The sequence below is a fragment of the Centrocercus urophasianus genome, unplaced genomic scaffold, assembly GCF_019232065.1.
Source record: "Centrocercus urophasianus isolate 14NV4802_14NV808 unplaced genomic scaffold, USGS_Curo_1.0 seq_66, whole genome shotgun sequence".
Classification (NCBI taxonomy): domain Eukaryota; kingdom Metazoa; phylum Chordata; class Aves; order Galliformes; family Phasianidae; genus Centrocercus; species Centrocercus urophasianus.
The window spans coordinates 20,482-33,606 of record NW_024885266.1 but is presented as its reverse complement, the minus strand read 5'-3'; the positions used below and the strand labels follow the sequence as shown (position 1 = coordinate 33,606).

General features: G+C 43.8%; 1 protein-coding gene across 8 annotated transcripts; it reads left to right on the top strand.

Annotated features, from left to right (window-relative positions):
* Window positions 1-62: 62 nt before the first annotated feature.
* Window positions 63-12,750, top strand: NFILZ (NFIL3 like basic leucine zipper). Of its 8 annotated transcripts, XM_042837045.1 has the most exons (4): window positions 2,907-3,111; window positions 3,778-3,976; window positions 9,060-9,270; window positions 10,535-12,750. In XM_042837045.1, exon 4 carries the CDS (start codon window positions 10,556-10,558, stop codon window positions 11,426-11,428), a length of 873 nt encoding a protein of 290 aa, XP_042692979.1. In that variant the 5' UTR covers window positions 2,907-3,111; window positions 3,778-3,976; window positions 9,060-9,270; window positions 10,535-10,555; the 3' UTR covers window positions 11,429-12,750. The 8 variants fall into 8 exon arrangements, with proteins under 8 accessions (XP_042692985.1, XP_042692979.1, XP_042692982.1 ...); XM_042837051.1 differs by lacking the exons at window positions 2,907-3,111; window positions 3,778-3,976 and adding an exon at window positions 63-142 and having other exon boundaries at window positions 9,110-9,270; XM_042837048.1 differs by lacking the exon at window positions 3,778-3,976 and having other exon boundaries at window positions 2,907-3,049.
* The last annotated feature ends 375 nt before the right edge of the window (window positions 12,751-13,125 follow it).

The following is a 13,125-nucleotide window of genomic DNA, read 5'->3' as shown; positions in this document are numbered from 1 at the left end:
TCACTGACCCACTGACACGTTTCTGAGGACAGGGCTGTCACCAGAAGCAAGCTCTGAGGCAGAAGAGGAGCTCATCACCCCTCACCCTGCACAGTGCTGTTGGATAGGAGCCAATGCAGGATGACCCTGTGTGACCTACAAGGTAAGTCCTGGCCAGGGGACCCAGGCACCAGGCAATCCCTTGCCTTCCCTTGCCTTCCCTTGCCTTCCCTTGCCTTCCCTTGCCTTCCCTTGCCTTCCCTTGCCTTCCCTTGCCTTCCCTTGCCTTCCCTTGCCTTCCCTTCCCTTCCCTTCCCTTCCCTTCCCTTCCCTTCCCTTCCCTTCCCTTCCCTTCCCTTCCCTTCCCTTCCCTTCCCTTCCCTTCCCTTCCCTTCCCTTCCCTTCTTCTTCTTTTTCTCTAAAGTCCTTACATTCATTCCAACTCCCCGCAAACACACCGTCTATCTGTTCACATACGTGATGTGTGCACACTCACCATCTTGCAGTGCCTCATACCTTTCTCCAAAATTTCTCTTCCTATCCTTAGTGAGGAGCACTGGAGTGGTTATATTTGTGGATTTTCTTGTATGGTTCTGCTGTGTTTGCCTTGTTGAGGTGCTCAGATATTTTTGTTGCCGCTTCTGGAGCTTGCATTTTCCTGGCTGTGAGAGTAAGAAGAATTTGCTTTCTACACTGGGCAGATTTTGTTGTTTCTAGAGCATCCCCTGGTGTGTGTATGGCAGCCAGCAGAGTAGTTGAGCTTGATCATAACATGGTGAACATAAAGTGCTGGATTTGCAGCTCCTAAGAAGGGGGTAGACATAATCTCTGCAGAGGAGCTGTAGTAGAGAGGTGACTTCCTTGGCCAAAAGGAGAACCCAGCTGTTTGTCTGTATTGCTGTTTGCTTTGCTGGTCGAGATGATGAGGCCAATTGGCTTAGGTGAAACCACTGACAACATAATCAGTTTTCTTAGAATCATAGAACTGTTGGAGTTGGAAGGGACCATTAACTCTGTCCACTCCCCAGCAATGAACAGGGACAGCCACAGCTCCGAAGGTCTCAGAGCCCCATCCAGCCTGACCTTGAGTGTCGAGGACCCACCAGTTTTGTTCCAGCTGGTTTCTAAGTGTTTCAAACCTTTTGCTTCCATCTTCTTCCTCCTCATCCTGACCTTTCTTTGACACTTATGGCCAGCTTTTAAAAAATGTAGAGTCCCTAGCTGCAAACCTGTTCTGAAAATCTCATTCTTTATTTCAAAGTCTGGGTAATTGGCTTCCCTTTGCTTTCTCTGTATGGGAAAGGTACTGATGTGTATGCCTTTCAGTACATCCCTGGTCATGTTAGAAGAACTGAGAGCCAAGATCAAAAATTCAAATGATCCCAAATTGAAAATGATTTCAAATGTTGAAAACTGCTTAAATAATTAATCATTTACACTATGTCAGACTTTCCTTCTACCATTGCTCAGCTTTTAACGTGGTTTCTTCACTTCACAAAGCTTCTGGCAACAAGCCTTTTCCTTTCTTGCTTTGAAAAAGCTTTTACATCTCATTTCAAAGATGGGGAAGGGTTGTTGTCATTTCCCCCTCTACCTCTCCAGATTTCCCTTTCAGAAACAAATTAGAATCAGGAATAAAGAGAAAACTATTCCAGATGAACTCCTGAAATTATACGCAGTCTGTTTTCAGGTGATGCATGTTTATTGTACCCGGAGGAAGGTGTTATAAAATTACTGTGTTATCTCTGAAGCTTGTGGCGAAGTAGTTTTGGTTTTGAATTTTAAAGCTGACTTCTCATGACACTTGTATGCAAAGAAAGGGAATATTTAACCCCCGTTTACTGCCCAGGATTCACTGTCCTTATTTTGCTGTGGTGAAAATTTAATGTTACAGTGAAGAAGATAAAACATATTATTAATAGAGCGGGATGAATGTCGTAGTCATGAACTTACAGGGTTCACATATTCCACTTCAAGGGCCTTATTTGGTGTTAGAAGCACTTGAAAACAGTACATAAATCTCTACCAAGGGCTTTGGTTTTGTGCTGATAGACCGCAGCACAGCCTACAAGCACAAAACCAAAGGCTGTGCCATAAAGCCTCCTTTCTTAATGGGTTCCTGTGAACTCTAAAACAAGGCAATTCCTCCCCTATAGGCAGAAGGGAGGAATCCACAGACATTTTTTTGCCCCCCAAAATCATGTCCCATTGGAACTTTCTTAGGTTGCTGTGGTAGCAGTAGCTGTGGCCTTGCTTTCCATCCCATGCAAAAACCTGTATTATTTTTGTACTTGATGGTCATAACAAGTTGATCTGCGGTAGAAAATCCTCTAGAGAGAAAAGCTGATATGCAAAACAAAACGAAACCGCCATCCTGAATTCTGTGGAATTAACCAAATTTCCCCTTCTACATAAGCAGCGAGATGGCAGATATAAAATGCAAGTTAATAAGGCAGTATTTGTTGTAAAACCAAGTGACACCACATAGGCCAGAGATGTCTATCTATCTGGATGTTGCAAATCTGCCAAACCTCATTCTGCTGTTCATAATCTCTTGGTTATTTATATAAGCAACATAAAGTGTAGTTCTACCGAGGGAGTCATTACTGCTAGCAGACAAAAGGTAATGGTAAATGAATGGCAAAGGTACACTGAAGATCTGTTTCTGAAGAGTGTTGGTAAAATTATTTGAAAAGTTCTGTGATTAGATAAATAAATAGTGGGATAAATAAATTGACAGTGAGATAAGCAGCATTTTCTCTCACCTTCCATGACTTTCAGTGGCCCTTATGTATCCTTACTTATCTGAACAACAACAGGACGTAATTTTTCCTTAAAAGCCAAATTTGAAAAAAATTTCCTTGGGTTTCTCACTCCTTTAAATTTCTCTCATCGTTTCCTCTGGTTTCTGGGTCTCTCCTCCACCTTCCGGCTCGGTTATCACGTAGTGTTGGCTTGACGTGTGCTTTTGCTTTGCTGCCATGTCGGTGTGGCTGTGATAGTTGGAGGTGAAGCGTCCCCACCACTGGTGCTTGGATTGAAGTGTCCCCCACTACTGGTGCTTGGGAAGGTGAGGACTGGTCCAGTGCAGTGGGGGATCTCAAAGGACTGCTGGCGAGAGCAAAGGTGGTGGTGAGTACAGCAATGTGTCCAGCTGTGTGTAGTAATAGTGCAAAGAACAACTCAAGGCGTGGAAAAATGATGTTTTTCTACTGCTGATTTCTGTAAAAAAAGCGTTATAACCTGGGTACTGATTTCTGCTGCTCTGGGTGGAATCTGGAATAGGTCACACGGCATTTGTGGAGGTGCTCTTCAGTATAGCTTCAGACAGAACTCAACAGCAGCAATTCATTTTAAACCAGAAATATTATTTCTAGGACTGGAACAGGTGAATTTACGTAACCATTTCGCTTCAGTTACCCAGGAGTATGTATTTTGAATCTGATAAAGCACTGATAAGCACCAAGTTGCTTTGGGAACAGAGAAACTCAATGAGTTGGGACCGAAATAAGGAGTTTCGTCTTGAGAAGCAGTGGCTTTCTCACCCGTTCTGTGTGTGATAGAAACTCAGGCAGATGCATGACTCTGCCTAGCAGCATCTTCAAAAGTTTCATTTATTTCCTGTGATAGCAGAGTGAAAGGGAAACCTCTGACAGAAAATCTTGATATTAACAGTTAATGAATGAGAGATGTGATCACATTCTGCAGTGGGTGCCCTTTGCACACACTTCAGAGAGCACAGGAGGCCCGGCAGCCTTCAAGGCAAACGAGTAGTGATGGCTTCCTTCCTCTAAAAAGCAAAAGGAGCGTCTCTAGAGAGCATCATCAGATCCTGCGATGGAACCACTGCAGAAGAACAAAACGATGGGGGTCTTCCTGCCAGAAAGCAATGGGGATGGCACAGTGCACAGAAGTACCTGCTCCTCGCCGTGCTCTGCTCCTGATCGGATACTTACTTTGTGAGAATGGTTTCTGTTTCTCATTCTGAAACAGAAGGGTAAGCGCTGAGATGAGTTTTATTTAGGAGTGTTTTAAAGGGGATGCTGCGATTGGTCCTCCATCCTGGAGGTGCCTGTGGTAGAGATGGAGCAGGAAAAGACAGGGGAGCTCGGCTGTGGTTTGTTCACTTATAGCAAAGCTGTTTCTTAGGGCCGGGGTCTCAATGAGTGCACTGCTGGGTTAGCAGAACCCCGGGGGGCTTTCTGTGTGCTGTGTGCTTCTGTCTGCATGGCTCAGCAGCAGTTTTCTAACTGGAATTTCAGGAATATTTTGTAACTGCTGATGTGAGTGCACAAGGAACAGGAGAATGGGCGATCAAGCAGGTCCTGAAGGCTCTCCCATCCAAAAGAAAGCCTTTAGCGATGGGCTTTTTGAAACAGATGAGTGAAAAGATAAAGAAAAGAGTATCAGCTGTAGAAGGTGTTCTGTTCTGATGGTTGTTTGTTAGCGAATGGATTTTGAAACTTAGGGGCAGCACGTTGCTTTTAATAGGGCTTGTTTTGATTTCCTTCCTTAAGTATTGTCATTAACTGTGACAGTGGTGTCTTTGCAGTGTCTGCAGGATGGGGGATTTTGTCATTCGCGAATGGTTGTGCACAGTCTTTCAAAAGAGGTTTTCACATGTCCTTGGTACTGACTTTGGGTGGTAATATCTAGGAAAGATGAGAAAGGTGCTGAATTGTTTCCTGGTGGTTCTCGACTTCTCATTTCCAAGACTGAAAGCCACAGATTTGCAAAAATTAATGGCAGCTTTACTTAAGGCAGCATTTCTGCCTTGTCTCACGAGAAGCTCGCAGCCTATGCTTTGCTTTAAAAACACACTCAGGCCTCATTGATTTCACAGCAATGATATTCTTTGCCACGGAGAGGAAGGGACTTACCTGTTGGTCTCATCCGCCTCTCATTTCTTCCTTTTGATGAGGCACCACCGTATCATCTGGGGTAACTTTCAGATAATGATGAGCTTATCTTCATGAATTGATCTTTACTTTTAAAGAAACTGTTGTGACAGCGTTTTTTTTTTTTTTTTTTTGTCAGGTTCTGTATGAACCCAATGGAATTTTCCATCCCTGGGTAGGCAGAGCAAGGCAGAGCTGTGCATGCACTGTGATCAGACATCCACCTCCAACCAACGGTGGAACAAGATTTCTCCTACATCACACCAAGAGAAACACAGCTCCACCTTCTTGGTAGCACAAGAACAAAAGCTGCCACCTAAAATATACACACACAAAAATTAACAACTTCATATCTGTCGTCTATGCTCTTGCATGGCATAATCTTATGTCCTTTTGTTCTAGAAGCAATGTCACTGATCTGATATAGTAGGAGGTCTGGTCCTGCAAATTTGTGCATTGGTCTTGAACGTGCTGCCAGGAAACAGCTTGCATTAGAAAGCGTGGCCTGGCCATGCTAATTGATCTAATTGATCTTGTTGGAGTGAGTTAGCTTGGGGGAACTCCTGTGCAGTATTACTGCATCCAAATGAAACAGCTCAGAGGTCACTGTGCTGTGCCGCACTGTGCAGTGCAGAAATGGTGAGAGAAAAGGGCACAATTCAGCTATTCTGACTTTAGGTGTTCCTGGGGCAGGGTCTACCCAGTAGGGCTGGAACTGAAGGAATAAGACAAGTGAAAAATGTTTATAAAAAACCCAAGTGTATCCAGCATAATCTGCCAAAAATCCAATGCTTTCCACCCATATCATAAAACAATGCTGAGGAAGTAAATAGATTCTTTTTTTTTTTTTTTTTTAAAGTGATTTCTCCCCAGAGAAAAAGAATATTTTTATGCACTGTCCTACCTTGAGTCACAGTGTACAGGGGGAGGTGCCTGGAAGCAGAGGAGAGCTGGATGGAGCAAACCACATGAAGATTCTTTATCCATCAGCAGCACACACTGAGGGTTCTGCAGACCAAGAACTGCAAAACTCTGTAGCTTGCAAAGAATCATCAGCAACTCTGAGGTTTTAAAAGATTTTCAAAGCATTTCCAGTCTTAGAGTCCACTGTCAACAAACGGTAAAATTTTGAGGTTGGTTTGCAATACCTGAGTTACTTTGAGGCTAGTTGCCGCGGGCAGTGCAGCCTGCACAGTGCTTTGATCACAAATATGGAGGAATTGAAGGAGGTCTGTACAGCTTACAGTTGTAAGAACCTGCAGTTCTGCTGGTGAGGCTGGGGAGGTTCATGTTGTTTCAAATGTCTTGCACCCCAAGACTGAAAACTGCAATTCAACCCTAACAAAAACCCTGTTGTGATTAAGCCCCTAAGGCAACGATTTAATCTAGAATCTTAGTGCATTCAAAAAGCTGGATCTGTCTTTCAGCCCCCTGAAAGTCAAGTCTTTCTGTACAGATTCAGAGGGCATGGACAAGTTTTAAAAGAAATCCTCGCAGGGTGTTGCAGTCTGGTTTTCAAGCAAAAACCCAGTGGAATGCAAAACTGTGGTGGAAACCAGCCTTTAGAAAACCTGGTCCAAAAAGTGAACATGCTCAACTTTAAAGCTCTGTCTGAAAAGGCATCGCAACACATTGACAGACATAGAGGCATCACAACACGTTGGCAGCCTTACAGCAACATTTGGCAATGTGAGTCAACAATCCTTTGCGTGTTTTCAAAATAGATGTGCAGCAAATACGTGACTTTGGCAGATTCTCGTCGTTTCTGAGTCAGTTTTGTTTTGAATGTAAGTTTAACACGTTGCCAGCGAGATTTATTCTTCCACTGGTATGAACCACAGAAGCAGTTTTCCTGGAGCTCAGTAATGTAGGTCCATAGGTTTTCTCCCTGTCTTTTTTCCCTTCTTTCTGCTGTAGGATCATGCCATCTCCCATTGAAATACAAAAAGAGATTAATGCATATTGCTCAGCAGCAGCTGCTAACCGCTGCCTTAGCATGGATGTGAAATAGTCAAGAACGTGATTAGAATAATAGCCCTTCGCCTTAAATAGGCCAGTAGGCTTAGAGAGCACTGTGAGATATTACCAAACCACAGACCGAGCAGCAGAGAGGACACAAGCACGTTTACTGAGGTGCTTAACAGTGCTTGTACCGCATGATGTTCCTGCGAGAAGTTTGCAAAGGTTTCTGCTGTAAATCATACCGTGCTCGCTGGGGCTTGCTGCTACTATCTCATTTTATCAGGGCAAATTCTGAATAACTCCCGCGGGTTAGATACTGAAGTATTGAGGAGCATGAGATTAGTAGCTGAGATCTGATTTAGTTTAAGCTGGTGTGATTGAGGAGTGTAAAACTGGGTAAATCATAGAATGGCTGAGGATAGAAGGGACTTTAAAGATCATGGAGCTCCAACCTCCTGCCTCATTTCCATCAGCATAAAGCAAGGGTTGCTTGGCTCAACCTCTGTGCTGATTTAAACTCTTTCAGTCTTAAATTCTGCTGCCAGTTTGACTATGGTGAAGTCAGACACCAGTGATATCTCCTTGGATTGTCTCATACGTAGATGGGTGCTGCACTGAGTACAGAAAGGAAGCTGGAAATGAAAGTTTGATCCAGAAATTGACACTGGAGTGAAATGGAATAATGGGATAATGGAATAATAGAATTGTTTTTTTTGTTTTTTTTTTTTCTTTTTTTTTGTTTTTGTTTTTTTTTAAAGTAGTTGGAAGCTTTCTTCCTTTTGTTCCCCCTAGCATCTAATCTAAATCTTTTTGTTTAAAACCATTTCCCCTTGTCCATGTAAAAGGTTGGTCTCCCTCCTGATAGCTTCTTTTAAGTACTGAAAGGCCACGCTGAAGTCTCCTGGAGCCTTCTTTTCATCAGTCTGTACAGCCCCAACCCTCAGCTTGTCCCCATAGCAGAGGGATTCCAACCTTCTGAGCATCGTTGTAACTTCCCCTGGATCCACATCAACAGCTGCACATCTTTCTTGTGCTGTGGGTTAAAAAATCTTGCCTTCTTGTGTTCTTGATTAAAAAATGCCCCTCCTGGCTCTGTTTTAAAACAAGATCCAGCTCAAAAGTAGAACTAGTGTTTGTAGATGTGAATTTGTGATGTAAGTAGGGGTGAAATGAGTGGATGTGAAGATTTAAGAAAAAGCCTTTACCATATAGAAGGAGAGGTGATATGAAAAGTGGTAACGCTTCTATTTGTACATTAAAGATTAGTGAACTGTAAAGAACAAAACATAGACATTCACTTTATTAAAATGTTTGCATTTTAGGTGATCCGATTCATTCTCTGTTCTGATTTAAGACAAATATGTGATCCACTGCAGTGTTCAGTTTTACAGCTTCTATCACCCACCCACTGGAAATGTGGGGGCCGTGGGCAGTCTGATCTGCTGCTGATAAGGTGGTTGGCAAAACTGCCCACAGCAAAGGTGTTGAAAGTAGACAATCTTCAAGATCCCTTCCAACCCAAGTCATTCCATGATTCAATGATTTATGTCGTACTTGAATTCACCTAATATTTCATTATCCAAGAACAATTAGATGGAGTCAGCCCAAAGATCTGCCTGGTGCAATCTTTTGTACTATCTTTTGCTTTTGATGGCCACACTATCCCAAGGCAACAAAACTACAAATTTTAATGTTGCGTTGCACAAAGATGTGCTTCCTTCTCTTTCTTTGTAATCCACTGCCCAATAACTCCAGTGCATGTCCTTTATTCTTGAGAAATAATGAGTTAGCCTTTCCGTATACAGAAATAAATCTATGCCTGTTCCAGTTGCCTTTTACTGGCACTATTCTAATTTTATTGCATCCTTGGGAAGAAGAATAATCTAACTTGAGTACCCCAAATTATGATCAAACACAAAAAAAACCCAAAAACCAACACAACAGATTCACCATTGTTTGATGAGGCAGTGTGTTTTATTTAAAGAGAAGTGTGTATCACCTCATACATCTGCAGTGAAGCAGTTCCTGTCAGATATATACTTTTGCTGGAGGGCTCTGTACAACCTGTTGGAAAGTACAGTTCATCAGAGGCTACTTGGGGTGGAGATAAGAGAAGAAGAGGTTGTTTGCTGGAAGGAAGAACTCAGGTTTTTTGTTACTTTTTTTGTTCTGTCTCATGCGTATCTCTTTTGGGTCCCTTTTATTTCATGTTTTTCCCAGCTACGTTGACCGGAGTCTGTTGGTTACCACAATCTTGAAACTTCTTATAGGACGTCCTCATGACAGGCACTGGGAGCAAGAGGTGGACAAGGAGAAGACAAACTACTTTGCCCGATGCAGCTGATGAATTTACACAGTGAAAAAGCCACCTGTTCGTCTTTGACTCATTCAACAAAGAAGTCACGTCAAATACTAACTTGAAAAATTCCTGGTAAGTGATTAAGCCCTACAACAATAGCATATTTCTGCCTTTTGACGCTGCCAGTAACCACAGGCACACTCACTTTGATGCTCTGAGCTCAGGAGTCAATTTAAACAAGAGCCAGAGGAATTACCCCAAACATATTCATGCGAAAGGAGATTCTTTGTTTTGGTCTTTAGTTACCCTTGGAATCTTCGCATACGGTTTGAGATCTCAAAGAGTTACAGCTAAACTAAAACAATTTAATTACAAAATCACACTGGGACAGCGTACTTTCCTGGAACTTGTCCTGATTTAAACCAGCAAAGAGCTCTGGTCCTGCTGAACAAAGTCAGACATAAATGTGGATTTGTCTGTAGATGCGTATTTGTCCATTTTGCAGTTCCGCACTGTGCAGAAAGCAGAGTAGACAACAACACTGGAGGTCTTTATATCCATAAAAATAAGCAGCAGATATTTTGCATAGAGGGTGTCAGAGGGACCACATGCAGGCGCTTACTTCTAGACATCCCCACCTGATCAGCACAGCCCATTTGATCTCCTGGAGGATCCACATGATACAGGAAGATTGTAGTTTAGAGGGAGATGTGTGGTGATAACTCCTTGTGATTGTCCTACCAAAATCACAAATGTCATCAAATCCAGCTTTATAAAGTAAGACCAGTGGTTTTTAGGAGAATCCAGGACTGAGTAGATGTGTTTGAGTTGTAATCCTATTTCATCTGTTAAGGTATGTAACTGAAGTAAATCAGTTCCCTTTGCCTTCTTTATCTGAGAAACAGAGGCAATGAGACTTATCTCCTAAGCAAGGCTGTTTCAGATCAGTGGGAGATAAACAGTATGTGAAAGCAACTTTTGTTATCCTGATTTAAGTCAGGCAAAGTACTTGTGATTGTGCACAGGGTTGGCAGAATGTCTCCTCTTTAACTCTTCTCAGTCAACTTTTGGGTACTCTGTAGAGACATCCAAGGTCAGGGGACGAGATCTGATGGAGCTTTGGGTGTCTGTGTTCACTGCAGGGAGTGGAACCACATGGCCTTACAGGTTCCCTTCCAACTCAAATGGTTCTGTGACTCTATGATTCTATGATGGTCTTTGAGGCAATGTTGAGATTCGAAGACTTGGATGCGTCAACTGTGTTCCTGGTGTGACTGCAGGAAAAAAATCACATGGCTATCTTAATTTGTTCTTTTTTTTCCCCTTCATATTGTTTATTAATGTAACGATTAACAGCAGCTTCAGTGGTAACAGCTTTATGTCTCAATTCTGGCAGAACTGAGCTGCGTCAACAACCATGGACAACTTCATGGCACCGCTGAGCGCCATCGGCGACCTCACACTTCAGCACAGCAAAGCAAAGTTCCTGCACAGCAGAGTGAGCGGACCCTCCCGGCGCAAACGGGAGTTCATGCCAGATGAGAAGAAGGACAACATGTACTGGGAGAAGAGACGCAAGAACAACGAGGCGGCAAAACGCTCGCGGGAGAAGAGGCGACTCAATGACTTCGCCATGGAGAGCCAGCTGGCCGCGCTCAGCGAGGAAAATGCCATCCTCAGGACGGAGCTGCTGGCCCTCAAACTGCGCTTTGGGCTCATCAGCCCCGATGCCAGCACCCAGCAGGGCCGCTCCCTGCAGGACTTCCTAGGGATTTATTTCCAAGGGCACAAAGGGCTCTCGCCGTTCCCTGAAGCAGAGCCCTTTGCTGGGGGTTCCCGCCTCTTCACAAAGAGCTTTGTGCCGAAGGTGCTGGAGCCGGCCGACTTTTCATGCAAAACCTTTAACCCATCTAGAAACTTCCTTGGCTGTGACTCAAAGCCAGTTTCTATGGACACACCTGGCCTTCACCAACCAAAGAGGCTCGATTCAGCCTTCAGACCCACAGTTTGCTCTCCTTTCCTCGATTTCCACTGCCCAGACAAACATGTGTTCCATTTGCCTTTCCCAGGCAGTGCCTGCTTCTCATCCCCTTGTCCTGGTCTGGCAGAGATGAGCAAGGAAAGCACCACGACTGTCTCAGATGAAGATGATGAGCAGCAAGTGCCCAAAACTTCTCCTCCACCCCCATGTAGCTTGCCCTCCCCTTCAGAAGATCACACAAAGGGCCGAAGCTCTTCAGCTCTGCCTCACAAACTCCGGATTAAGACCAAAGCCCTCGGAGGACAGTGACCATGGATCCCTCTGTGGGAGCAGAGACAACCTCTCTGGGAGCAGACATGGTATATTCCAATCACATGAAGTGTTTGGAAGGAGGGGTGGGAGGGAAATGTCTTTAAAGAAGGAAGTAATTTTTTCCCTTTGGCATAAATGCTGAGGGAAGTTATAGGGCTGGGCTGCATCACTACAGCACAACTGCAGTTGGCCATGATGTCAGTCTTGCTGCGATGGACCTGCCAGACCCCATGGCTGCTGGTAAGCTTCAGTTTCACCTGGTTGCTCTACTTGCCAACCAAACAAAAACTTCATAGCATCACAGAATGGGTTGGAGGGGACCTTAAAGATCATCTCGTTCCAAGACCCAGCTGTGGGCTGGGTGCCCCCCACCAGATCAGGCTGCTCAGGATCCCATCCAACCTTGAAGTGTGAAGGGATGAGGGGCAGGAAGAGGCAAAGAGGTGGTGCCCACACCATGAAACACAATAGTGGCTCCACACCACTGCTACAGCTGCTGGGTGTGACCACCATTTTAATTCCCTTTGCTTTGTCATCACCTCCATCTTCACAAACGGGGATGGAAATCTAATTGTTTAACACTGGAAATTGTGGATGGAAAGAGTTTCATACCCTCCAGCTGTCTGGAGCAAGAAAAAGGAATAGCAATAAGAAGGCAGCAGATTCACACTGGCATGAACTGAGAGCAGAACCTGGTCCATTTCATCCTCACTTTGTCGTAATTTATCTTCAGAGGGAATGAACTCTTTTTCTCTTTGACTGGAGACAGCGTGGTCCATAAGATACATTTATTTCCATTTATTTTCATAACAGCTATTTTGGAGGACTATTATTATTTTTTGTTTCACTGAAAAGTGAAACTTTTTATCTTCATCCTACTTCTTTCCGTGTAAATAAGGCATTTACAGAAATAATACTTCCGTATTTGAAAATTGCTTTTATAAAACATTCTATTAACTTTAGATGAATTTTCCAATCCATTTTCTTATTTTGAAATTAATTACTTACAAAATAAAACCGCAATGTGGCACACTGTTCTCACTGAAACATCTGTGGGATGAGGACAATTGTCAAGCATTTTTCTAGAAAGCATTTTATAGATAATGAATAAATGCACCAATTAGAAGAGTGTAAAAGGAAGAACAATGATACGTGAAATGGGGTGTAAAAATCCCTCACGTTGGCTCAGAACTGAGGGCCCTTATTGCTGGGAGCAGCTGGGAATGTTCAGCCTGGAAAAGAGGGGATTCAGCTGAGGGTGATCTGATCAATGTTTCTAAATGTCTGCGTCATAGAATCACGGAATCACTAAGGTTGGAAAAGACCTCTCAGATCCCCAAGCCCGACCCCAGCCCATCCCACCGTGCCCTCTGACCATGTTCCTCAGTGCCACATCTCCACGGTTCTCAAACACCTCCAGGGATGGTGACCCCACCACTTCCCTGACAGTCAGTGCCAATGCATCACCACTCCTGAGAATAAGTTTTTCCTAATATCCAACCTGAACCTCTCCTGGTGCAACTTAAAGCCATTACCTCTCATCCTATCACTGCAGGGAAGGTGCAAAGAAAGCAGCCAACCTCTTTTCACTTGGAACACAGAGTTCCTTTCTGAACATCATGAAGCACTTCTGTGCAGGTTCCAAAGCAATGGGTTGCCCAGGGAGGCTATTGGGTCTCCTTTGGACACAACCT